The sequence below is a fragment of the Aythya marila genome, assembly GCF_965140915.1.
Source record: "Aythya marila genome assembly, chromosome: 4".
Classification (NCBI taxonomy): Eukaryota; Metazoa; Chordata; class Aves; order Anseriformes; family Anatidae; genus Aythya; species Aythya marila.
In genome coordinates, this window is record NC_139045.1 from 15,950,928 (window position 1) to 15,976,632 (window position 25,705).

At 43.8% G+C, this 25,705-nt stretch overlaps 1 protein-coding gene across 4 annotated transcripts; it reads left to right on the forward strand.

Moving 5' to 3' along the window:
- The first annotated feature begins 75 nt into the window (after positions 1–75).
- On the forward strand, positions 76–21,260 carry MRPL1 (mitochondrial ribosomal protein L1). 4 transcript variants are annotated; one of them, XM_082759805.1, is made up of 12 exons: positions 76–1,002; positions 1,098–1,203; positions 2,247–2,387; positions 2,853–3,113; positions 4,193–4,277; positions 5,382–5,625; positions 7,392–7,475; positions 8,683–8,754; positions 8,990–9,101; positions 10,512–10,612; positions 17,320–17,401; positions 20,379–21,260. In XM_082759805.1, the coding sequence occupies exons 4-12, from the start codon at positions 3,068–3,070 to the stop codon at positions 20,540–20,542; spliced, it is 990 nt and encodes a 329-aa protein (XP_082615931.1). In that variant the 5' UTR covers positions 76–1,002; positions 1,098–1,203; positions 2,247–2,387; positions 2,853–3,067; the 3' UTR covers positions 20,543–21,260. The 4 variants fall into 4 exon arrangements, with proteins under 4 accessions (XP_082615931.1, XP_082615934.1, XP_082615932.1 ...); XM_082759808.1 differs by lacking the exon at positions 2,853–3,113 and having other exon boundaries at positions 78–1,002; XM_082759806.1 differs by lacking the exon at positions 76–1,002 and having other exon boundaries at positions 1,036–1,203.
- The last annotated feature ends 4,445 nt before the right edge of the window (positions 21,261–25,705 follow it).

Here is a 25,705-nt window from a genome sequence, read left to right on the forward strand (position 1 = left end):
AGGAGGAGGAGGAGGAGGAGGAGGAGGGAGCGGGCGGGGCTGGGGACTGAGGGGTGATCGGGGCGCCGGGGGCGGGACCCCGAAATGTGAAGGGACCCCGAAATAGTGACGGGACCCCAAAGTGGTGAAGGGACCCTCATTTGGTGACGGGACCCCGAAATGGTGACAGGACCCTGAAATGGTGAAGGGACCCTCAATAGTGAAGGGACCCTGAAATGGTGACGGGCCCCCGAAATGGTGACAGGACTCTCAAATAATGACAGGACCCTGAAGTGGTGCTGGACCCTCACATGGTGAAGGGACCCTGAAGTGGTGATGGGACCCTCAAACAGTGGCAGGACCCCAAAATGGTGAAGGGACCCTCAAATAGTGACGGACCCCAGAATGGTGATGGGACCCTTAAATGGTGACGGGACTCCAAAATGGTGACAGGACCCCAAAATAGCAACAGGACCTCAAAATGGTGAAGGGACCCTCAAATAGTGACGGGACCCCGAAATGGTGATGGGACCCTGAAATGGTGACAGGACCCTGAAGTGGTGCTGGACCCCAAAGTGGTGAAGGGACCCTCAAACAGTGATGGGACCCCGAAATGGTGACAGGACCCTGAAAGGGTGATGGGACCCCAAAATGGTGATGGGACCCCGAAATGGTGACAGGACCCTCACATGGTGACGGGACCTTCAACTGGTGAAGGGACCCCAAAATGGTGATAGGACCATCAAACAGTGACAGGACCCTGAAGTGGTGCTGGACCACAAAATGGTGAAGGGACCCTCAAATAGTGATGGGACCCCAAAGTGGTGCCCCAACCCAAAATGGTGCCACAACCCCAGCGAGGCCACCCCGCACTCATTAAGAGCCACCCAATGCAGTGAGGGTAAACAGCCCTCCACAGCTAATTGTTGCCATTAATTACAGTGAGGAGTGTTTTCCAGAGCCTACGTGAAGAGGGCACCCCACAAAGGCCTGCCGAGCTGAGGAAGTGAGGCAGATGTCAGGGTGAGCGGGCCCCTCGCCGAGCGTGAGGCAGAAGCCGAGCACTGAGGGTGTAGGTGGTGCCTCAGCTCACATTCGTCACCTCTGTTTCTCCAAAGGAAGCGTCTGTCTGCTGCAAAACCTTTCGGGCGCCCACACTGTGGCTGTACAGACCTACACGTGTGGCTGTACGTGTCTGAGGGCGGATGAAGCACGGGGACGCAGGTAAACGGCGTGCCAACGTTAGAGCACATTTTCTGCAGTTGGGCACACCAAAGTTGGAGGTTGCCTTTTTCTCAGGGCTGCCGCCAAGTTCAAAGAGGAAAAATAGGGGTGTTGCATGAGGACAGAGCATGGATTCAAAATAGAAAAAAAAAAAAAAAGAAGAAACCAGGGGTGGAGAGGGGTGTAGGTCTTCATGCGCTCATCTGTGGGATGAGGGGGAAAAACTGGCAACAAAAGGGGCATAGAGCTGCTGGGAAGTACCTGTGAGGTACCTCGCAGTGAGCAGCTGAGGAGCTGTAGGGTAGGACAAGCAGTTCTTACTGAAACTCATTTCTTCTGCAGCTCTCTAGACTCGTGCCAGACTCATTTATGCTCAGAGAACAAGAAGCGTGGAGGGAGCCTCCACGATTTTTCAAGGGGTTCTGTTAGCAAATGGAGTAAATGAGTAAGCGGGAGCAGGCACAGACATATAGAGCAGGGCAGAGAGAAAGGAGGGCGAAAGAAAAAAGCCTCTTCAAATAGAAGTTTAATGGCCTGCCTTTCTTAAGAGAAAAATCACATACAGCCTGTTAAAGGCTTTGGTACTGACTTCTTTGATGTTGGTGCCTTTAACTGTTTCGCTCATTACTCCTCTCCCCTGAAAAAATACAAGCAGAGCAGTGAAGGAGGACTGTGCCCTCCCTTTTTCCCCTGCCTGGGTTAATCATTCTGTAGGTTTCCCAGCTCCCGTTACAGGCCAGGGCCTCGCCACCCTCACCTCAGGTACTGTTTCCCTCCCTTCTCAAAAGGGAGCGTAACTGAGAAACCAGGTTCTGCCAGTGGCCTGCCCGGGGTCACCGCTGGCAGGATCAGCATCTCCTGGGGGCTCCCCCACCACTTGTACAGCAAACCGGAGGCTCCCCAAGGCCCTGCTTCCTTCGCAGAATAAATTTGTTATGTCTGGGTTCCTCGCCACGCTGTGCACAGGAGGTATTCAGAGTATCCGTACAGGTGATACGGAAGAATCATTAACAAGTTAACCGTGAGCCTGTGTTTCTCCACAGAGCCAAACCCCACGATCTGCAGCAGTGACCTTCTGTTGAACAAATGGGAAGCTCATGAGGGGATTCAGAAGTCGTGGAGGAACAGAGTGAAGGATGCGGGTTGTTACCCGATCACACGTGCATAGTAAGCAGGCTCGCATGGTAAGTCTTGTATTACGTTTGCCACCACTATAGGATATGTAGGTGCTTATTGCCCATCCAAAAAGAAACCCCATTGCCCAAACCTGATCTGCCTCCGTGCTTGGATTTTGTGCTTTTTCACTTGTTGTTAAGACTTTTTAACTGAGGAGGCTTTCTTCCTCCTGTCTCCCTTGTACCTTCCCATCTTCCTGGATCCTTTCCTGGGATATAGAGTGAACAGTTACACTGGAGGAACCTGTATCAGGTTTGCTACGCCATGTTTTGCATATGCACATAACATCAGCTACTCTGATTTAAAAATAACAATTCTAGTTCGAGAGGCTCCCTGCCGTATTTGGGAATGCACGAGGAGATGTAAACATCAAACAGCTGCCTGCAAAACAACTGCCAGGCCTTCAGCAGGGTCACTACCCATTCCCCGTGGTCCCTGTAGAGACTAAAGCTGTGTTTCTTTCTTCACCAAAGGGGCACGGTGATCTGGGCTGAGACCCCTTCCCGCTCTGACATCCAGTGAGTGTGGCAGCCTCGCAGTCAGAAGTGAGGGAGCACAAAGGCACTTAAACAGCAAGAGAATATGGCAGACTGGGTCAGACCCACATCAGAGTCTATTAAAGTCAGAAAGAAGCTTACAGGGAAAAATTGGACTCGTGCTACTGGAGAACACACTGTTCAGAAGAGAAATGTCCGGTGTCAATGTTTCACAAACACTTCAGAGCAAACCAATAGGTGAGATAGATAAACCTCTCTTCTGAGTTCTAAGAAAAAAAAAAAAAAAAAAAAAAGAATTTGGAGAATATTCTTGGTCCCAGGTTCATCAGGGAGGGAATGAAACTGCAGAAGTTAGCGTATTTATAGCCAAGAGCATGTCAGTGTGATAAGTGGGCCCCTTTAGTGAGCAGGAGACTGGAATACAGCTCATGGTGTGTACTGGAGCAGCTCAGCATCCAGTTTACCTGCTCCACAGGTGGGTTTGTAGGCAGCCAACGTCTGGGGCAGGCAGAGCTTTGTTAGGGACTCGCAGCACATCATTTTGGAGCAGAGCAGCCGATGTTAACCCACAGGGGAGCTTCTTGCACACGGAGACGTCCCCGTGTGTGGGCACTGAGGCAGGGGAAGCAGGAGGAGACCGGGGAGCAGCCGCGGCAGGCTGGCAGCGGCACACGCGGTGCCTTTCTCCCGCGACTCCTTCTGCCTCGATTCTGTTTTATTATGTTTATGGTGAGCTCTGTGTGGTACGTTTCAGGTTTTGGCTGCTCTCAGCTTAAACCACGATGGTTTAAACCCTCTCCCCTGGCCGCCGCGGACTGCTGCGGGCTGTGGCAAAGCGACGCGGGGCCTGACAGGACTTGGGCATGGCGGCGGTGCCTCACGCTCCCCTTCATACCGCCCTCCCTTCACACACATCGCACCACCCAGCCCCCTGCAAGCACCGAGGGGCGTTTTTTGCTGCTCTGCCTTTAGACCAAGCGGGAACAGCGCCGTTTTCCCCGGCTTTAAGGAAAAGAGCGAAGCGGGGGGGCGGGGGGGAACCTTTGAGCAGGGGGAACGCCGGGCGCCGGCAGCGGCGCGGGGGGGACGGCGGGGCGGGGGCGCCGCCAAGGGCTCGGCGGGGCGGGCGCGCAAGATGGCGGCCGCCGGCGGCCGCTGCGTGTGGAGAGGTGAAGGGGGGGGGGTTGCGGCTCCCGGGGCTCGTGTGTGTGCAGCCGGCCGCTGTGCTCCTCGCCCTCACCCCGATGGGGATGAAGGGAGCCTGAGGAAGCGGTCTGGCGGCCGGCTGAGGCGCTGTTTGTGTTTTTTCCCCTCAGTTCTGGCTCCGCACTGCCGATGGGCTTTGGCCGCCGCCTCGCCTCGCCCCCCGCAGCCCGCCTGCTGCTACGCCGCGGCCGCCAAGTGAGTGCCTGAGGTGTTGGCCTCGCCCCAGCTGCTCTCAGGGGCTTAAACAGCGAGGGGGTCCCAGGGGAGCAGCGCGGGGAGGGGAGGTCGAGGCTGGGCCCGCAGGGAGGGTTTTTGGTGGTGGTTCAGGTGAGGAGTGCAGCGGTTGTGGGGGGAAACGCGGTGGGGTTTGGTGGGTGGTCGGGAAAAGGATGGATGGGTGACAGCTGGAGGAGTCATGTCGGTGTGGAAGCTGCTGAGCTTATGGAATTGGGTTCAGACCGTTCCCCTTCTTGCCTCACGTTATCATAAAATCACAGAAGCACAGAGTATCGTGAGCTGGCAGGGATGCGCAGTGATCATAGAGCCCAAATGCTGGCTCCGCAGAGGACCACCCAAAAATCAGACCAGATGGCTGAGAGCATTGTCCAAACGCTTCTCGAACTCCGGCAGGCTCAGTGCCTTGACCACTGCCCTGGGCAGCCTGTCCCAGTGCCTGGCCCCGCTCTGGGTGCAGAACCTTTCCCTAACCCCCAGCCTGACCCTCCCCTGTCCCAGCTCCATGCCGTCCCCTTGGGTCCTGTCACTGTCCCCAGAGAGCAGAGCTCAGCGCCTGCCCCTCGTGTGGAACCCAAGCTGAACAAACCAAGTGACCTCAGCTAGACACCTACATTGCTTTGATGTTTCTTAAAATTTGATACCGCTGCGTAAGTGGGAGAAGAAAAATGGGTTCTGTGCACAGAAGAGCGGAGCATGCTGTACACCAGGAGCGTTGGCATATAGTTAACTTTTTCAATTTTAACCTTCATTTTAATAGAGGAATGGAGTATCCTTTTCTACCTCTATTTTTTCCGCTCGTTTTGAAAGCCTTTCAAAATAGCAGAGTTAAAGACTGGGGCTTGTGTTTGTTAACTCCACTGGAAGCTTGATTTGTCTTCGCCATTTGAGACAAGTGATTGGAGTGAATTTAAGGACCTTACTTGCTCTTGGGTGTAGAGCATACCTTAGTAACTACTCGTTAATTAACTGACATATGACAGCGTTTACTTCTTTTTCTTGAAGCAAGTGCCAGACTCTTCTGCTGATGATCTAACAATGGTGTTTGTTTTCTTCTTGTCTCAGAAATGCAAAAAAAGGTTCACAAAAGGCCAAGCAGGAAGAAGCAAAAAAGAAAAAAGGAATTATCAGGCGGCCTCTGATGAGCAAGCCAGTGGATGACGTATACCTGACGTGGCTTTACAAGCGGCCATCCTATAATGTAGAAGAGGCTGTTGGTATGCTAAAGAAATTTCAGGAACTAGACTTCACGCACCCCAAACAGTATGTGTATATTAATGTGTTTCTAGATACGGTGCTGCAGAAGAAGGTAAGTTTGAAAAGGATAAGGAGGTGTTTTGATTTTTTTTTTTTTTTTTCAACGTGGGAAGGCTGTGTTTTAAATGTAGAGTAGATGTTTCTGTTGGCCTTCTCAGCTGCTTCTTCCAACTGCTCTGTTTACTGTCAAAGTACAGTCTGCTTTTGCAGGTGGCTTTATGCCTTTATTGTGTGTGTGCTTATTAAGTATGGCTCAAATTCTTGGGGTCAAGGTAGGCACCTTCAAGAATTTCAAAGATGGGCTATTACGTAGCTGAAAATCAGGTCCAGGCAGAACAGATCAAACTGAACTTCACATTTGTTTAGGCTTTCCAATTGAAGGTGTGTTACCAAAATCATGCTTGTATTTTGTTCTGGATTCGTTGTTATAGGGAGAAGTGTAGATTAGCTTCTTCCTGTCTCTGTCCCCTGCCGTGTTTTTATTTTTGTTTTTCAGTCGTGCACCTTAAAAGTAGGGTATTGTGTGTTTATGGTGTTTTTTGTGGGTACTGTTGGAGTGAAGGCACTTACGCATACCCAGCTCTTCTTTACCAAGAGGCAGTGAAAGGGAAGCCTTTTGTTGTTATTGTTTTGAAGAACCTTATTTCGTCATTTATTTCCGTGGGATCTTTGGGGTTCACGCATGAGCCCTATTACATTGCTGCGTGTCAAAGAGCTGCCGGTATCCTCAGCAATTAATGGGAGGTAGTTTCACTTCCCTTGACCACAGTTGGTACCAGTTTCTAGTCAGTATAACAGACTGGACTTGAATCCAGAGCAGAAGGACTTGCTCTGTTACCTTGATGAAGCGCAAGAGAGCCAGGATTCCTGTTAGGCTGCTGAGACCGTCATTTCTGGAGGAGTTTCTTGCAGCTATTTGTTTTTTTCTGGCTTGGATTAATGACAAGTTCATGTTAAGTGGAAATGTCAATGTGAGCACTTTTCATGACACTGGAAGTGGATGGTGTCCTTGCAGCTCTTCAGAGGACGCTGGTTAAGAAATGAGAAAAAAGTATGAACAAATTTTTCCTAGGTGACATTTCTCACACACTCAGCTTCAGAGGAGGTTGTTAGGAGTCTGGCCTGAGTGTTGCCTTGGTGGAGTATTTTAGCTCTTATTGCCAGTCTTCCCTTCTGTCAGTTCAAAGGCACCTAGCCCAGTTTAGATTTTCCCTGAAACTTTCTCCTTCCCTCAGAGCTAGAAAACAGTTTGGTCTCTTTAAAGTTTATTTCTTTGTGCATGTAACTAAATATCCCTCTGGTATACCAGGGTCACTTAGAGCTAGGTAAGTTTATGCTTACACAGACCTCTTGTTCCTGCTTCCAGTAGCATTGAGGCATTCTTAAGCCTTGGTGAGAGACACGTTTCTTGCTGATGCTATGCACTGGCCACTACCTCCTCAGAAACTTAATTTAAATGAGCTGTGACTGCAGAACCCCGCTGTGCTACTGACAGCACCTGAGCACAGCAGCGGTTCCATGTGTGGGAGTCGCTGACCCCAGCCCCTTTCTCTTGGGAGAGTATCAGCGTACAGAAATCACGGATTTTTATGTTGGTGAAGTGTAGATTCTGCTACTCCAAACCAGGCCTACAAAGGCAGTCAGAATATGTGCATTGTGCTGGTTTGTTGTGATTATTATGTGCAAATATATTGTGGGTAAAAATGTTTAGTCAGAGATGCATGCATCCGTGCATTTGCGTGGATGCAAAATTATTTAGTATAACTTGCGCTGAAGTCATGATTTCTTTTTTGTTTAAATCTTTTCCTTAATTTTTAGAAAAAAGTAGATCCGTTTGCAAGCACTGTTCTTCTTCCGTATCGCTTCACAGATGAAGTGAATAAGGTCCTGGTTTTCACAGAGGTGGGTAAGCACGAGTTACTTGGTTATGTGTGTTACGAGCCTAGTGTGCTCTTGCATGGGACCTAGTTGTGTTGTATGCGTTGTACCTTGTGTTGGGAAGGCTTTCTAAATGCTTTGCAGGATTCTCAAGCCTGTTGAGGATTCATCTTCAGCAGTGCCTTAAAGTGTTAACAAGCACCTCGAGTTTCCTTCATGTTGATTTGTCTACATATACGTAATTAATTCTAGCAATGCACGCAGGGAGTGAACATCTGCATAGGTGTGACTGAGGGAGAGAAATGATTAAAGTCTGTTTGCAGAGTAAAAACTTGGATTATCCTGTAATAAAGGTGGACAGTTTGGTTTAGCAGTCGTGCCTAACCTTGCTGTCTGAAGCCTTAGTAGGCAGTGCAAATTGTGAGTTACTCACAGTGGCTTATGCTGTAACGGCTTGCCGTTGAGTGGCGGTGGTGTTCAGTAACTTCTCTAATACAAAACACAGACAACCAATCTAAATAATGCAACAACCCTACCCCACCTCACCCCCAAACCTTTCATCTGCCATGCTAGGAGATCACTGACATGAAATGGTGTGGAGAGCCTCTGTAGCATCTGTGTGAGGCTAGTTCAGCCTCTTTGCTGCTGTCCTTTGCCTGTTAATCTTTCGAACAAAATAACCTCCATGAGATGACTCTAGAGAAGTGCCCTGGCTTTAGTTGATGAACCTTTGAAAACAAGAAAAACAAAGTTAACTTCTAAATGCTATTTGAAGCAAAAGTTTACTAGCACTTTCAGAAGTAAATAGCCGTATTTTATGGTGGTTTTAAGAAGCATGCTTCATGCTTTTCTTTTAGCTTTGAGTAACAGCACATGTTGACTCCACCTAGTGGATGCTTGGTTGAAGCTTCCATAGGCTGACAATCAGAGAGAAAGGGCTTGTAACAGAGCAGTTCCCCAAAGGGATGATTTTTTTCTTTTCTTTTTTTTCTCCAGAAACAAATTGAACGCTTGAATATTGCTTTCTATTAAGTCTGGAAGTGAACAATACTAAATCGCCAGTGTCAGATATATTTTTTTCATCTTTGGTTTGTCTTAAATCATTCTTCCTTTCTTAAGTAGTATATAGTCTGTTCTTACATCGCGTTGTCAAGATAAAGAACCTATCCAGTGCTGTTGGTATAGACTAATTGGTAGTAGGCATGCTAACAAATTATTTTTCTCTCAACAGAATGAGCAGGAAGCTGAAATAGCTCGAGAGAATGGAGCTGCTGTTGTAGGAGGAGTTGAATTAATCAAATGGGTATTTATTTTATTTTTTTTTTAAGAATTATCTAAATTAAACATTGTAGCTTGTAACAGCGACCAAGTGGGGAGGGAACAAGGAACTTCATGTCCAGCCAGCTCTAGCTTGAGATTAGAAGCCAATATAAAGAGTAAGATACTGGCTTCTGTGCTCTGACATTTTTGTACATAGAAGTTGTGTACTTGGTTAATTTATTGTGTTCCTAAATATATTTTACTTTGTTTCATTGCAGATTTTGGAAGATGAAATCCAAGTGGACTCCTATGTAGCTGTTCCTGCAATAATGCCTAAACTAATACCATTAAGAAACAAGCTAAGACGAAAATACCCCAGCACAAAAAGAAGTAAGAATCATTTTTATTTTTTTTTTAATAGATCTAAGTACTGGAACAAGATTAACTCTTGAGGTGATTTTTTTTTTTTTATGAGGACATATAATTACACTGAGTATTTGACTGCATATGACTGAGCCACTCCTTTTGTCGTATGTGAAAGTTGTTTTAGGAACCTAGTACTGTGCCTTTCCCCTACAACAAAAATGTTGGGATTACAGTCAAGGTAAGTTTGTCAACTAGTTAATATCTAATCAACTGTAATTGTACTGCAAACTTTATGTAGTGAAGTTACGTAGGAAAATAGAAACAACTCTGGGGAAAAAAGATGTTCACTGATAGTTGCGCTGTCTGACTGTTGTGCAGTTGTTTGGATCCCAGCCACGTAACTGCTCTATGTACTCTCTGTGCTTCTTAATAACAATATTTATGCTTCTTGTTAGTATAACCTGTTAACTTCTCTGTGTGGTCGCTCCCTTTTCATTATGCTCAAGGAACTTCCTATTCAGATCAGGTTCTCACGGCATCAAATGTCTCTGAATATTTTGTCTGCCTTGCTGACTTGATTTATTTTTGCTGTATTTTGGGGGTCTTTCTAACACAGGAAAAAAGTTATTCACGTGAGCTGTGTCAGTTGCATGAAACGCGAAATCTTGAACCAAATTCCCTTTCCCTGCTGCCCTAACCATGTTTTTACAGGCTGCAGGCAGTGTTTTTAGCCTCCTAAATGTTTGAGGCAAACATACAAACCTGTCCAAAGCGTTGCAACAGGATACTCCAGATGTTCTGGGGACAAACAAAAGCTATATTATGCCATTACAGACTTGCTTGGTTTGTAGGTTACTGGTGGCTGCTTTCTCTTGGAGCCACTCAAAGGCATGTGGGAGAAATAATACTTGTAGTTGAAGCAACTGGGTGGTGCTGTAAATCTGTCAAATGAGCTGCAGCTGAGATAACAAAACAGCTGTCTTGACTTGTTCAATGGCTGGACTGGGCCAGGATGTTTCAGGTAGTGTGTAATTTTGGTATTGCACAGTTGCAGAGTGTTTGTTTTCAAGGTAGACGCTTGGGGCTTATTCTAAATTTAACTCAGTAGGTTCTATTCTTCCAAACTAATTATATTAGGAATTAGGTAATAATGACTGCTTATGTACACTCTTCACAGGTTCTTTATTTGGAGTGAGATCTTCCTTATTTTTATTTTTTATTTTTTTACTCTATCACCTATTAATGTCTGCTGATTAATGAGGAAGGAAGGAATATGGAGAGAGATTTTCATAGGAGATGTGTGAGGATGCAGTTCATGAAACTACATTTTTGTTTGGAGTTTAACTGCTTTAGCTGAAACATTGAATTTTCCCTTTTCTAGTAGTATATTATGCTCTGCTCATAGACATTAATCGGATTTTTTTTTTTACTTAGATTCCCTGGGCCACGATATCCCCAAAATGCTGCAACTCTTTAGAGAAGGTCTAGAGTACACGGTAGAAGACGAGCGCGTAATCAAGACAAGAATAGCAAGAGTAAGTATGGAGAGTTCTTAAGTGTTCTCTACTGAGCAGAGTTGAAATTAGTATTAAAACAGGTAAGAAAGGTTTTTGACCTGTGCATTTTCAAGATTTTAAGTGTTGTTTCACTGACTAAAAAGAACTTTACTCTTTCTTGCGCAACGTGCTCATCTGATGTGAGCCTTGTGTGTCACTGAAATATGGTGATGGAAGCTGGTTCCACGGAGAGCAAGACATGTCTAATGCTGAGAAGTTAAGGATGCCAAGAGTGGGATCTCTGGATCAAGCTGTATTCACGTGAACCTAATAATTGAAGGCTGGTTTAATTTAGGGAATTTTTAGTCATGGTTTGATTTTAAGAACTTTTAGTTCTGGTTCAGGGGAGGAAACAAATCAACTGTTTGCATCACACCTGAAATATAAAATTAATCTGAGCTTTGACTACTGTCATAAGAAACTGGGTTTTTGAAGGGAGGTATCTTATCTCTTGTTATAGGCTCTTGAGCTTTTTTCCTTTTTTTTTTTTTTTTTTTTTTTCCCCTCTTCCAAATTGTTTTACTTCCATTCTGTTTTGTCTATTTGTAATCCTACCCTTTTTTAACTTTAACTGATACTGGTACAGAAAGGAAGTTCACAAGACTTCTGTTCTCTGCAGTTCTGTCTGGTGATATTAGATAAGCAAGTTTGTTGATTTTGGCTAGCTCCTGTGAGTTGTGCATATGAATTTAAAGGACTTGTTCTTCTGTACAATATCTCAAAACTGAGGTATTTGGGACTATTCTCCTAACATATGTTATGTATTAGATTCTCATAGAGGCAGGAGGTATCTTTAGCTGTCTCTAAGTCTGATGTGACTATATAACACTTCAAATCCATAGATAAAATGGAGAAAGAAAAAAAAAAAAAAGAAAATATTTTCAAGTGTTTTGTGTGTGTTCTATAGCTTTATTTTTTTGCTTTGGACTACTTTAATTTTAATCCTCTTGATCAGCCTTTAAAATACCTGCAAATAAATATCTTTTAAAGTTTTTTTCACACTTAATCTAAAAAAAAATTTTTTTTTAATAACAACAATCAAAGCTTGGATAGTTTGACAGCATTCCATGCAATTGCAGTTGGTTGTGCTTGGTATAGCTCTTTACTGCTGTGGTTAGAGTTCTTGAGACTTAAACCACGTCCTGTTACTGCCACGAGCTGCTGCTGTTACAGGGCACCTTAGGTTCTTTGTCTGGGCGGCTCAGGCTCTGCATTTCCATAAGCACTTCTGAAGCTATGGTGCAGCCAGAGATGTCATCTTTTTTTAAATTATAATTAGTAAATAGCAGGTTCTTGTGAATGAGCTCTTAATCTTGGATCGGAAATAGCGTGCTGGGGGTTTGCTTGTGTGCAGTTGAGCTGTGGTAAGGTAACATCAGCTCTGTGGCAGAGGTGACTCCACCGCAGTGGACGTGACGTGTTCGGGGAGTTGGACGCCGGAGGATGACTGTGGTTACGGCTCGTGTAAAAGGTCTCCACCCTCAGAAGCTGCTCTCCTGCGCCTGACCTAGTTGTGCTGCTGGTTGTGCAGCGCCGCCGGGAGGAAATCTGGCACGGGCAAGGCTCTGGGAGGCGGTGGAAGCCTGGAGTGGTTATGCGTGTCTGCTCACCACTAAATCAAGAGCTCTTTAAATTTAAACCTTGTCAGTGAGAAAATAATCATTTGTGAATTACACAGAAGCGTAAAGATCTATTGCTGTGTTCCAGGCAGTGGCGTGGATGTTTCTGGGACTCTGCCAAGCCGGTGTTTCTCAGAGAGCTTTTCTCTTTAGTGCTGCTTGCTGTCTCATGTTGCTCAGTCATGGCCCATAGCTTGAAGTAATGCCGCCCTCCACATAAGTCAGCAGCCTCAGTGGTGTTTTCTTATGTAGTGAGTAACTGAGATGTCTTTGAAAAGCCCGGGAGTTGGCAATAGTTAAGTCTAATTAGTAGATCTGAAGTTGTGAAACCAAGAATGTCAAGTCTGCTTTTAAGGCACAGAGCTTAGAGCAGGAGAGAGACAACTCAGACACTTGGGGTGTCTACTTCAGAACCATGCTATCTGAAGAGGGCAGCTTGAAGTCATTTCTGTTGAGGGTTTGACATAGCTTTTGAATTGGGATAGGCTGCTGTTGACTGCTATGAAGTATTCTTTCTCCCACGTTGGAGGTGTTGTCTTTAGAAAATGTAAAGGTGACACCAGGAAGGAGTTTTTGGTTTGTTTTTGTGTATGTGCAGGGAGCTGCCTGGGAATTGGCTCTCTTGTGAAATGCAGGAAGGTTATTTTGAGTTGGGACTTAAGAGTTTGTTTGGAAGGGTATACATTTTGGGAAGGGACATGCACAGGAGCACCATTTCCTTTAGAGGGCTAGAAGTGTGGAGAGAGGTGTACCTAACCAGAGGCCTCTCAAACTTGGGGAGTGGAAAACATGAGTTAAGGCTGGAAATGGCAATTTGCACTGGCAGTAGCACCTACCTCCCTTGTCTGTCAGTGTCAGGAGGGCCAGAAGTGTCCTTGCAGGCTGTGAGGGACATGGGGCCTTACAATAATACATAGCTCAGCAAGAGCTGAAGGTCTTGTGGAGCTCTTGATGGTATGTGCTGCACCGAAGTAATGTCTTCCTAGTAATCCTATGTGGCAAAAGGCTTGAATTTGGAACAAAACAGGGACTGAGGATGGCAAAAAACATAGCGAAGTAAACTCGAACTGGAAACAGCACTTTACAACAGCGAGGACCAAGGGCACAGCCTCGGTAAGGGGTATTCTGTGCCTGCATTTGTCTTTCCTGTACACTGCTAGTATCTCAGAAGTGCAGCCAGCTTCAGTGCCAGGTTGAGAAAAGGATATCTGCAGGGTCCCCAGGCTCTTACAGAGAAATGTTTTTTTTTTTTTTTTTTTTTTTTTTTATTGGGAAGGTTCATAACTGAGCTGAAGCCAGTGAAAGCAAGGCAACACAAAATGGGTCAGTGCTCTTTAACTGATACTGTCTGTCCTCCAAATGTTTTCTCCAATTCTGTGGAAATGTTCATCTGCCACATTTGTCAGCACTTAGCTCTTGCTTTGGGGGCTTTTATTTTTTGTTCCTGAAAGCAGAGATGTTCCAGTTCCCGCCTTTGCTGTCATGAGAGGCATTTGACTTCCCTGAATTATGGCAAAATGGAGTCGTTTTATTATGCTGGAGCAGTGCAAAGTAAAAATTGTTAGGAGTTGCTCTAAACCTGCTCGAAAGAGATTTAGTTCACATTTTATATAGAGGCATCTGAGGACAAGTTCTTGGAGTTCAGCCGAGTCAAGTGTTTCTCTTGAAATTAAGAGGATATCTGGTTTTACTTGAATAATGCAGAGACATGCAGAGGTTACATATTGTTACGGGATGCTGGTTACAGTACCGTTGTTAATTGCTTGGCAGCTTACTGTGCTCCAGAAATGCCTCGCTATTGCTATAAGCTAAAAGGTAAAACAGGACTCTGTTCCTCTCTTATTAGCACCAGGAGACAAAATGTACTTGCTCAGAAAACAGAGCTGTGAACTCATGTCTCTCTTCATGAACTTGTTTCACATTTGACTGAAATAAAAAATAAAGTATCGTTGGTAGTTGGAACTCCAGATCCTGCAGTTGATGGAGCTAAACCGTGAAGTGCTGGAGGTCGGTGGGTTTATGGTTCTGTTAGATTGTCTTATAAGATCTGTAGTAGGGGACTTGGAGTAGATTTCCCCCATGTCAGATGCCACAACTGTAAGGCCAGTTTAAGTGCCTTGAGAACTGATTTAGCTTGCTGGCTGAATGGCTGCTGGGCAGCCCAGGTCTCTGGCATGCCGTGAGATAAAGCCATAAAAATTCCAGTTCCCTTTTGAAACGGCTAGTTTTTAATGACTGTATTGCCCCATAAGTCTTCAGAAAAGCTGGAACCTGAGTTCTGAGTGGAGGTGCCAAAACTCTGAATTTCTGGCTGATTGCAGCCTTCACTGTGGGAGCCCAAGTCCTCGTGACTGCAGGTGGGAAGCCCTCAGCTGTAGCCCAAAGCTAGTGTTTTGAGAGCGGGGCATCTTCTAGTTTCTTCATTTGCAGATGTATCCACCAAACAGCCGAGTGGCTCTTCTGTGTGTTCAGTTGCAGCCTTCTAAAGATCCTCTAGAAGGTTAGAAACTTTGGGACTTCATGAATGGGGCTTTAAACATCACCTCTTTTGTATGATGCTGGATATTTATAGCTAACTTCTGCCTAGGCAGAAGAGGTAGGGAGAGGTCCTGTTGCAGAAACTTGTTTCTTCCCCCCAAAAAACCAAGTAACTTCCCTGTACCTCCTTACAGCACCTTGTGCTGCTCTAGAGATAAGCGACCTCAACTATAAAGTTAGGTAATGCTTCAGTTCTGTGCTCTGGTTTTAGCACATACTGTCATCTTTTCAAGCTCCATTGTGGTTAGGTTGTATTTATACCAAGTGGACTAGAAATAGGTTTACAGTTGCTCCCTCTGTAGGCATTGTTATTCGTCAGGGTGGCTCAGGACTTAGATGCTGAGGTCCCACTGGAATTGATCTGAGCAGAGCAGTGTGCGCAGCTCTGGAGATCTGGTCCAGAGCATTCTGTCAGTCTGGGGAAGGCTAGAATTAACCTAAATATCTAAGTGCTGATACACAGTGACTGTGCGCACACCAAGAGTTACTGTGGGATACTTTGGTGATGTGGAAGCTATTTTGAAATACTTAAAACCCTTTGGGCATTACCTGTCTTCATTATGGAGCCATCTGCATCTCAAGAAAATTGTGGTACACGATCTCTTGGGATGTGTCACGTTGCGTGATGGAATGTAACTCACTTTGCCCTATTTTCGGGTGGTATCAAACAGGGGATATTAACTGATGTCTTCATATGTTGACATGTTTGTCTTCTCTCATAATGTGTTACAGTTCTTAGAAGAAATTGTAACTTACTGTTTAGAGCAGCTTGCTGCTTCTGTATGTTTTGTGTTCTTGCAGGCTTGGTGACAGATGATGAATATTAAGTAGCTCACTCAAGTTGCAGAATTGGAGCCTTGCTTGAGACTTGAACCTAGTGCAAGATTTGGAAGCAAACACTGTTCAAACCTTTATATATAGCTTCTAATTAGTTACTGTAATTGTTGAAGTTGTTGCAAGTGTTCCTTTATTTTGAATTCTGTACAGCATGGTGAGCCTGTCAGTGAAGTGAACTGCTCAGCATTAGCAAACAAATTTTTACAGCTGTTAATGTATGAAAGATGAAGCACTTCACAGTCAGCCTAACCGTAATAAAGATGAATGCTTACTGGCCTGTGTAACAGAAGAATGGCATTCGGATCAGAAGTCTGCCAGAGGAGCATGAAAAGAAATTAATGGACCAAATCTGGGAGGAGACTAGTGAAGTATAACAAGATTTCTATTGTAATGCATACCATTATGGATAAGGGAAATGTTAAAACCTGCTTGTGCTACATTGAGAGGGAGTGGAGAAGACGGGACCCAGTGATGTCTGTACACTCACAAAGCTAATTCTGTTTAAAAAAAAAAAAAAAAAAGCTCATTTTTCTTAATTCCACTCCTGAAACTTCTAGAAAAAGACTTCATAAAGATGTCTGGATGATATGGGTGAGACCAGGGAGATTAAGTAAGGCATAGGAGGGCGTTAACGCTAGCAGAACATTAACTCTGAGAAATGTGCACTAAGCTCTCCAGGAGCTGAGAGAAGTCAGCCCTGGATTTGACCTGAGGGTGTTCAGGTTTGTGCATCTCTTCCTCGTGAGTTGCTCGTTGTTGAAGAGACTCCAGGTGAGATGAGTCGCAGTTGTGGTTAAGGTGATTAATAGATGAGGAAAGATGGAGATACTAATTTTTTGGCAGCAGTGTTGGTTTACTCCCAAGTATTTGTGATCTGTTCAGCAAGGACTGCTTATGTGCCTGAAGTGGGGTGTAAGGACTTTGTTATGTGAGCACGTCGGGCAGAACCAGGAGCCACCAGTCTACGGTGGATGCCCCATCCAGCCTGGCCTTGAACCTCCAGGGATGGGGTAGCCACAGCTTCTCTGGGCAACCTGTTCAGTGCCTCACAACCCTCTGAGTGAAGAAATTCCTCCTAACATCTAATCTAAATCTCCTTCATTCAATTTAACACCATTCCCCCTTGTCCTGTTACTATCTGCCTGAGCAAAAAGTCCTTCTCCATCTCTTTTTTTTAAGTCCCCTTTAAGTATTGAAAAGCTGCAGTGAGGTTACCCTGGAGCCTTCTCTTCTTCAGGCTGAATATCCCCAGCTCTCTCAGTCTTTCCTTGTAGGAGAGGTGCTCAAGCCTTCTGATCAATTTTGTGGCCCTCCTGTGGACCTGTTCTAACAGATCCCTACATCCTTCTTATGCTGGGGGCCAATATTTAGTACTTAATTTCAGTACTATTTCGCAAAAGCACTTGTATGTGGGTTGTTTTTAAAAACACCTTTGAAGCTACATATATACACAGTCATGGGAATGGAATAATTGAATGTCATGAGTAGAGAAAAGGAAAATAACAATAAAAATACAACCTCGTATACTTCTGAGTCATTTTGGTAAGGCCGTTAATGGGATTTGTAACTCTTTTAACAGGGATACAGAGAAACAAGACATATTCAAATATATGTTCATATCCAGCACATACTGATTTATTAATCTAAGGCTTTAAGTATCACCGTGGCTAATTCTGTATTATCCTTTTTCAGCTGGATATGCCTTCTGAGCAGATAGTTGCCAATCTAAAAACAATTTTAGAGGATATCTGCAAATTCAAGCCATCAAGTTCTGGTAAGTAGCTGTTCTTCCAATCTATTAGTTGAAGCTCTAGAAACAAAATAAAGAAACGATTGTTAAGCAGGGTGTCATTAAATGACCTCGTTGCTTTGTCTACTTGGGACGGGAGGAGGGAGCTGTTAGGCTACTCAGTGAATTAAGGCTTGACAGCTTGACAGCCCATAAGGGCATGAATAGTGTCTGCTCTTCTTGACGTGAACTCTCATTGCACTGCAGAAGTGTCTGTGTGAGGAAAGAAGTGAGATGATGTACAAAACTGAGTTGGCAGGTTGATGCTTAAATGGATTATGACAATACATTGGAATCCTTGTGAGACATGGGGGTCTTCAGCGTATGGGTGGATTGGTTTACCCCGCTTAAAGCTGAATACAAAGAATCCAAACCAAGAATCCACCTGCAGTTACTTAAGACAACGCCAGTGCTTCATCTAGCTAACATCTAGTCTGATGCTAACTACCCGTTTGAATATATGCAACCATTTTTTTTCTGTTGCCAAGATGTTTTTTAAATTTCTGCTGTTCCTGGTGCAACGCTGTTAATCTTTTCTTTTCCTTCCCTAACTGAATGATCAGGTTACAAAGGAGCAAAAGCAGGAGTTCGGCATGCTGTTGCTGTGGGTTCTGCTCACTGTTCCTTTGTAAAGAATTTGACCAGCTAATACGCTAGCTGTTCTTTTTCATATTGAAGTAAATGTAAAACAGATGTCATCTGCATTTCTGGAGTGGAAACAGTGATTTAAGAACATAATTCTGTGTTCTAGCCTTCTGTAATCTAACCAACCAATTTTTATATTAATATTGGTTTAATGTCTGCAAAAAGAATCAAATTGCATCTCTTCTACTGATGCTCTGACTGTACGGACAGAACGGACTGTGAAAAGCAAACTAAACAAGCATTTGGAAGCATTTCATCCCAAATAAAAGTATAAGGGGTTAGTTGACTAGAAATAAAACTAAATAAAAGCAGAAAGTCAGGAGGCTTTTTTTTTTTTTTAGTGATGAGGTTCATATGTAGACTACTCCAACTTGGTTAAGTTAGGGTTAGCCATTCTGGACTTAGTAACGTTTCTGTTCGTTTGGTGGTATCAAGCTTGATTACTGTGGTGTGTTCTTACTTGCTTGGTCAAAAATATTTGCCATTTGTAGGAAGCAAGTGTGGTCCTCAGCATATCTTTACAGGAAGGGAACCTAGGTAGGCTTGCTAACTGTCAGTTGCTTCGTTCCAGATTTCTGTTCGTTTTAGGTTTTCCATGTGTAGTAGTGTATCTTCGTGCAACTATGCAGTTATCACTAAAAAGGCATTCCTCTGCAAGTCACTTGATCTAATGCAAGGCTAAAAATACCACCAGCCATATGTTCTCAGAGTATAATGTAGTTCTAATTAATCCTCCCCAAAGAAATTGGGTTATTTCTGTAGTGCCTCTTGTCAAAAGACTCCTTCAGCATTTGTTGGTAGGATCCTGAAATAAGATTGTTTGGGCTATTTTGGTGCACTCTATTACGTGTGAATATTTGCGCGATCAACAAGTGCCTAGTTAATTTTTGTGAAGCTGCAAATAGGGGAAAGCCAATTGTAATGTGTTTTGGAGCCTACAGCAGCTTTTTTTTTTTTTTTTTTTGATGTGGTTGTTCTGACCTGACCACTCAGGGGTGGAGTGGGAGGGTTGGAAATGAACTCAGTGCCCATGTGGTCATCTTTACTAGGATTAATATGTTAGAAAGAGGTCGTGATTATTGCATATATAAGGAACTGTGAACACTCAAGCAATGTAGGGATGGCATTGACATCATGAAGATGAAAGGATGATTGGAGTTGACCTAAGAGAATGTTGTTTGCTGTGTGTGGGAAGAGTGTGTTGTGTTAGTGTATCTATCATCGTTTATTTTATTTCAGTCTTTTGACTTATTAGGTTTTTCAGCTTGAAATGTATTCTTTCTGCTCTATGGCATTGGTTTGCCTTTTTTTTCTTTCTACTAGGGGCTCTATTTTAGCTATCAGACATGTATCATCTCTAGTGCTTCCTAGTCACCTTCATGTATGTGTTACAAATAACCACAACATCTTAGCCTTTTCCTCCACCATCTGGGTTTTATTCAGTTTCTTTCCAAATCCAAAGGGGACTTGAAAACCACTGCCTACCTCAGCAGCCCCTTCCTCAAATGCATGCTGTTGTCTTTACCTTTGCGACCTGTGCAGCTTCAATCCAAAATGCAGGTGTGATTGACAGATAATCAGACTGCACTTCACAGAGCTTTCCTGCATTGCCCCCTCTGCTGCTCTGGAGGAAACATGTGTTGGACTTCCTGCCTTGAGCTCGCTATAATTTCCACTGCTTTGTAATACCCCAATAATTTCTTGGAGAGCACTGGATAGCAGAGCACCGTTCTTATCCCATGCAGAAGCTATGGGTGCTACATGTTGTGGTGGATAAAAATGAATCTATGTAGGGTTTTGTTTGTGGAATTGCATGCCTGCTGCCTTTAAAAAGTAGGCTTTTCACTTATGTGCTTCCCAAGTCACTCTTCAGAAAACTGGATCCTAGATTGGTGTGTTTGCTGGAAGAAAAGCTGTTAGGTTGTCAGGAACTTCCCATCTGTAATTTGCCAGTCAGACTAGATTCCAAATTGACTTGATTTTTTTTTCTATACTTTAGAGGAGAGTGTGTATGTGTGTGTGGCTTGATTTGTATGTTCCAAGGCCCTGGAATAATAATTACCTCAACTGCTGGCGAGGTACTGAAGGAATAAGGTAGCCATCGTGTTACTACCTTTTTGTAGCACCAGCGTGTGAAGTACATTTTGAGCCCTGTCTGGCAGGGTGCATGTTAAACTGTCTGCACTGAAATGATTTGTCTACTCGTATCGGTCTGTTACCTGACACAATATACCTGACACGATCTAGATCAGTACTAAGTCAGCCTGGAGACAAAACTGTTGAAGCAACTGAATTGGTGGTGTCCTTTGTTTTGTAGGTCCCTTTGTGCGGAAGTTGGTTATTAGATCTTCAACCAGTGAAGGCTTGCTTTTGGACCTTGATGGACTTCTTCCAGAGGTAGAGAAAGTAGAAGAAAAAGAAGAAGAAACAATGGAAGAAGACGATGAAGAAAAACCTGTTCAAGAATCTGTTAGTACCTGATGCGTTTCCTTGTAGGTCTGATGATCAGGCTTGGAAAGCAAATGGTGGATTTCAAATCATATTCTGTGAAAAGGAAAAATAAATACACACGTTTCATTTTTAAATTCTGTGTTAACAGGAAACTATGTCACAAACAGGAGCCTGTTGTCAAAACTGAAGACGCTAAGTTTCTTCTTTTGGTAGCTGAAAGCTCCCTAATTTGTGTGTGTTTTTTTTTTTCTTTTTCTTCGCACATAATCGTTCTTAGTCTAATCAATGTAGTACTATAAGCTTGAGGTATTGCCATCCAATTAACATAGTTACAGCTGAAAGACCAACACATGTTACATCTATAATGCTGGGTTTTCTACTCTGTGGAAATTGCAAAATTGTTCAATGCTTTTGTCTGTTACACCCAAGCTCACCTAGAGAAGCTAACACAGTTATTTCTGGAAAGCTGCTGTATGACTTGCCAAGAGAAAAGCTAGATTTTAATTTACCATCCTGTTTTCTACAAAATCAGAGGTTGGGTTCGCTTTTGAGTTGGTGGAAGCCATGCCTGCATGATGCTTATGGTATCCCACTTCATTTTCATTTAATGTACATACATAGAGGTGTGATGTATGGATTTCTGTTCCACTTGGCACTCTGAAACTACTTCTGAATGCGGGATTGTCTTTGTGACAAACTGTAATAGTTGATTTTTTTTTCTACAGAAAAAACGGGTTATCTTCTGCGAGAGGAGTGATTGTGCACCTTCTTTTTCTAATAACACTTCATCAATGCATAATTGATAGTATGCTCCTCAGCGAGCCCAATTATCCCTTTCTGTTTGGCAATGGAGGTTCCTTTTGATGGGCTTCCAAATAACCACAAGGGATAAGTGGGTGTGTTTTGAAGGGGGACAAAAGGCGGCTTCACAACAAGCAGCAGGAGGTCTTGCTTCTATACAGGTGACTCTAAGAAGAAGGCTCCTGCGGTACACTTTGTGTTGAGACTTTGCCTCAAAATACTGGCTGATGCCTTAGGAGGATTTCATGTGTTACCAGCTGGGAATGAAGAGCACGTACGTAAGAGCAGCAGTGAGTACCTAGGATATATAGGGCCGTGGTCCTGTGCTGGGTTAGTTATCTTGAGAGTGCACGGACCACTAGATTTGGCTTAGAAAATATTGATTTGCTCATTGGGCGTAGGCTCCCCAACTCCTCTGCCAGTGTACAGGGAGAAGAAAAAAAGGCTGTGGGGTCCCTTTTGGTTATGTATTAGCTTAGCTTGTTCCTTTGACTCTTGGTAGCTATGAATACCACTTAGCTTTGGTGGAAAATCTTGAAGGTAAAGGCTTCTTAGTTGAAATGAAGGTCTCTTTTAGGAATAGCACAGTTTGACAAATGAATTAAGCTCTTGTCGGGGTTTGAGCTCTTACACACACCAGAGGCTTGACTTGGCGATGTTTCAGCTTTTTACACAGTTAGCTTTTTGTTCGTGAGGGCTAGCTGGTGTGGGTCAAACCAATTAAAAACAAAAACACCAACCCTTTTTTTGCAACAGGTAGTAATGAGTGTGCTTGTAGTGTAATCCTGTCATTCTGCTCAATTTAATTCAGTTTATATGGCAATGACCTGTTACTTTGTCTACTTTTTTTTCTTTTCCAGCGTAGTTCTTACATATTAACTGGAGACCAGAGAAAATATCCATGCGTCTTTTAACTGGCTGGCTAAAAAACAGGTGTTTGCCACCTTGCTGCAGAATTTATCTCAGCTTTCTGCACGTTGTTTCCAGCAGGTGGCATTCTTGTTCCCCTCTGTAGGATTGTTAGGGAAAGTTTCTTGCTGATATTTTTGTTTCATTGCTAGACATATGCTAGTAGAAATGAATCAAAAAAATTAAGATGATTCCAGAAAGGATAGGCCATATAAAAGGGGATAAGGTTATCCAAAATTGGAAGGGTAGCCTGTGTTTGGGGCTTTGAATCATTCTTTTTATTGGAGATGAGGTGTTGTTTTGTGTTTGAGGAGGTTACCCATATCTGCTTAGAAATCCTTGCACCTCCATCTGAAGCATTTGGCTGCTGTCAGTCAGGGTGCCTGACAGCTTGCTGCTCGGCCATGCTGCTGTTTCTTTAAATATGTGGAGTGCTTTATGCAGGTTCATCAGAAAATTGTCTTAAGGGTAAAGGAAAGCTTCGCGCTGTAGACTTTCTATGTAGTATTTGCAAAATAGCAATGTCAGTACTTCTGAACAGCTGTATAAATAGCTGCATAAACAGTCTTGGCTATGGGCTGTGCTTGTGCCTTGTGGAAAGAAGAAATTTCAACCAATGTTTGTGGGAGTGAGTTGGTGTGACTGACAGAAACAATGTGTCAAATATATTCAGGGAAGTTAACTGACCTAAACATCAAATTTGGTCCAATTCTACCTAGATCAAGGAAAGAGGTATTACAGGGGGAGGTGTTACCCTATAAAAACGTTTGTATCCGTGATCAGCTGAGATAGAATTGGCAGCTTTTGGAAGATATAGAAAGATACATAATCAAGGGAATTTTTTTTTTTTGAAGCATTAGATTCCAAAGCATTAGCATTGAAGTTTAGGTTTAATTTTAAAATATATTTAAGATACAGAGTGTCTTAAATAGCTGGCTCTGCTGATTACTGGCTGTGTGCAGGCAAGTCTGGTTTATGCCAGCGTAGAGCAGAGGAGCAACTTACTCTGCAACAAAAGGCTTGATTGCTTTTGACAAGCTTTACTTAGATGACTTCTTCTAATGAAAAAAATGATCATGTTCCACAAGTTCCTTGCCTGTATGATGTCTAGCTTCATTAGTTCAAGTACAGCATCCTCTAAAGGTACATCACTTACACAGCAAGATTTTTTTTTTGTTTTGGAGTTTGTACGCAGGTGTGAACAGAGAAGATCAAGCCATGAGAGGTGTGCCTTGGTTTGAGGATGTCTCTTAAGCTTCTGTGCAACTTGAATAGTGCACGAGGAATTGATTAACACTTTGAATCTTAGCAAAAAGTATTTTTTTTTTTTCAGGGTTCCACTCTGCAGAGAACATTTTATGTGTGCATGCAAGCAAACAGCATCTTTAGCACTAACAAATTGTATATATGAGTAATGCTGTGAGATATTGTAACGTTATGTGCTGTTTGTGCCTGTAATGGAACATGAAGGTAAGATACCTGCTGATACAGATAAGTTAGGCTTATGATGTTATTTGCCTAGGTTTCTTGGTCTCCTGTAATTTTCTTGACTTATTTCAGATTTTACTATCCGTTGTTGCAGGCCTGTTGTTTAGAAGATGGGTGTTCTGTTTTTTTTAGTGATGCTTAAGTGTAAATACACAGGTGAACGTATCTCAGGCTGACTGCCGAATGTATTTTCAGAGAATAAAAATGTGGAGTACTGTATATTCCTGCAGAAATGCATACTTTAAAAATTTGAACACTGGCAGTACTGTAAATCTGAATCTCTAGAGGTCAGATCAGGAAAAAAATGGCTAATGAACTCAGCAAACTGTACCTGAACAACTGCAGCTGAAAATCTTACAGTTTCGAGTATGCTGTGTTACTAATTGATGTAGGGATAATGTTCCTGGCCTTTATAACACTGAAATGGGATTATACAAAATGGGTATATTGTGATTTTATCCTGAAATGCTTGATTGAGATAGAGGAGGGATAAAAAGGAGAAAGACAACATGGGATAGTTCCCCTGTAATAATCTTAGTCCCAAAACACACAGAGTGGGAACTGCTGTACATGTGGGTTTTGTGCCACTGTGCCTTGGAAACCTGTTTAATTGTCACGTAAGCATAGCTAAGATGGTGTTGCTTGCATCTAGGTTATGAATACTGTACTATTTGCCAGGTGTGGTTTTGTAATGCTTTGGTGGTTTCTGATTTAGTTATGGCAGTACATAAATTGGTTATCTGTCCTGAACGTTAAGCTCTTGTAAGTCCTGTATGATAAGAGGCAGCCCTTTGCCAGCGTTTCTGTTAATGAATGCTTAATGCTCCTTCAGTAGGTAAATAGAGCACAGATCTTCCATCAAAAGCAAAACTCCATTAATCCAGGGCTGTCTCCTTGTGAAAAGGAGGGAGTGCTGCAGTGTACTTTGTAATGCAGATGATGTATGATTGCTTTTAAAATTATCCCATATGAAACTGCTGTATAACTAAGGGGAAGCAGGCAATGGACTGAAATTCACGGTTGATACTTAGAGAAAAATGTGCCCAAACAAGGAAGAAATTACAATGGAAGCGTGTGTGCAGTTGTGGGGAATGAAGGGTTTAGGCTGTCAGCCTAAACCTGGACTTGTATGGAAATTAGTTGCACTCCAAAAAACTTCAATCTGGGCAGGTCAAACTGAGTTCACAGAGCTTTCGCTGCAAACTGTGGCACAGAGGTAACGCTAGAGCAGGATAGGGATGTTGCAGATGCAGCGTTCAAAACTGATGCAAGAAAGACTGGCTGGGGGTTTCCCGGGTTGCTCACTGGTGGCATTAGCACTAGTCCCACAGTTGCCATTCTGCCATACTGTAACAGAGCGCTGCCTCCAAAACGTCAAGTAACATCAGCCTTGTACACATCCTGATTGAACTTGTCAGGTCCGGGCTCCCTCGTTAATTTTCCCAGAGCTGCCAAGTCCTGCTGCGTGCTGCCCCTGCTCTGGGAGTTAGGCTGGCCTAAGGAGTCGGGCTGAGCGCTTCGTTTAGAGCAAACAAAACTTGGAAAATCTGGGCTCAGCACGGTGCTTGTCCGGGTGGTGTCACTGATGAAGTCTTGGTTAAATGTCCCACAGTGAGTAAGGTCATTCTAAACGCAGAGACAGGCTTTATCTGTACCACACAATGCATGGAAATGAGAAGGTGAAGGAAACGTCATTAGCAAAATCCCTAATGACAGTGCAGAAGGGGACAGCGTGGGGCAGTAAGAGTGGTGTTCTGAGCGCTATCTGTTCCAGAAGTTCCTCCTTTGTGCAGAAAGGTGAGAAAAACACCTTTAGAAACGAGAAGGGAGGGAGTAGTGGAACAGAGACCTGGCTGGCACGGCTATGTTCATGTTCTGCAGGTCCACAGTGGGGCAGCAGGACTCTTAAGGGCCCAATACGTTGTGCTAGGGGATCTTTATACCTCTATATCACAAACCCGTGATGATTGCATTTCTTTGCAGCTGGAGGTGTAG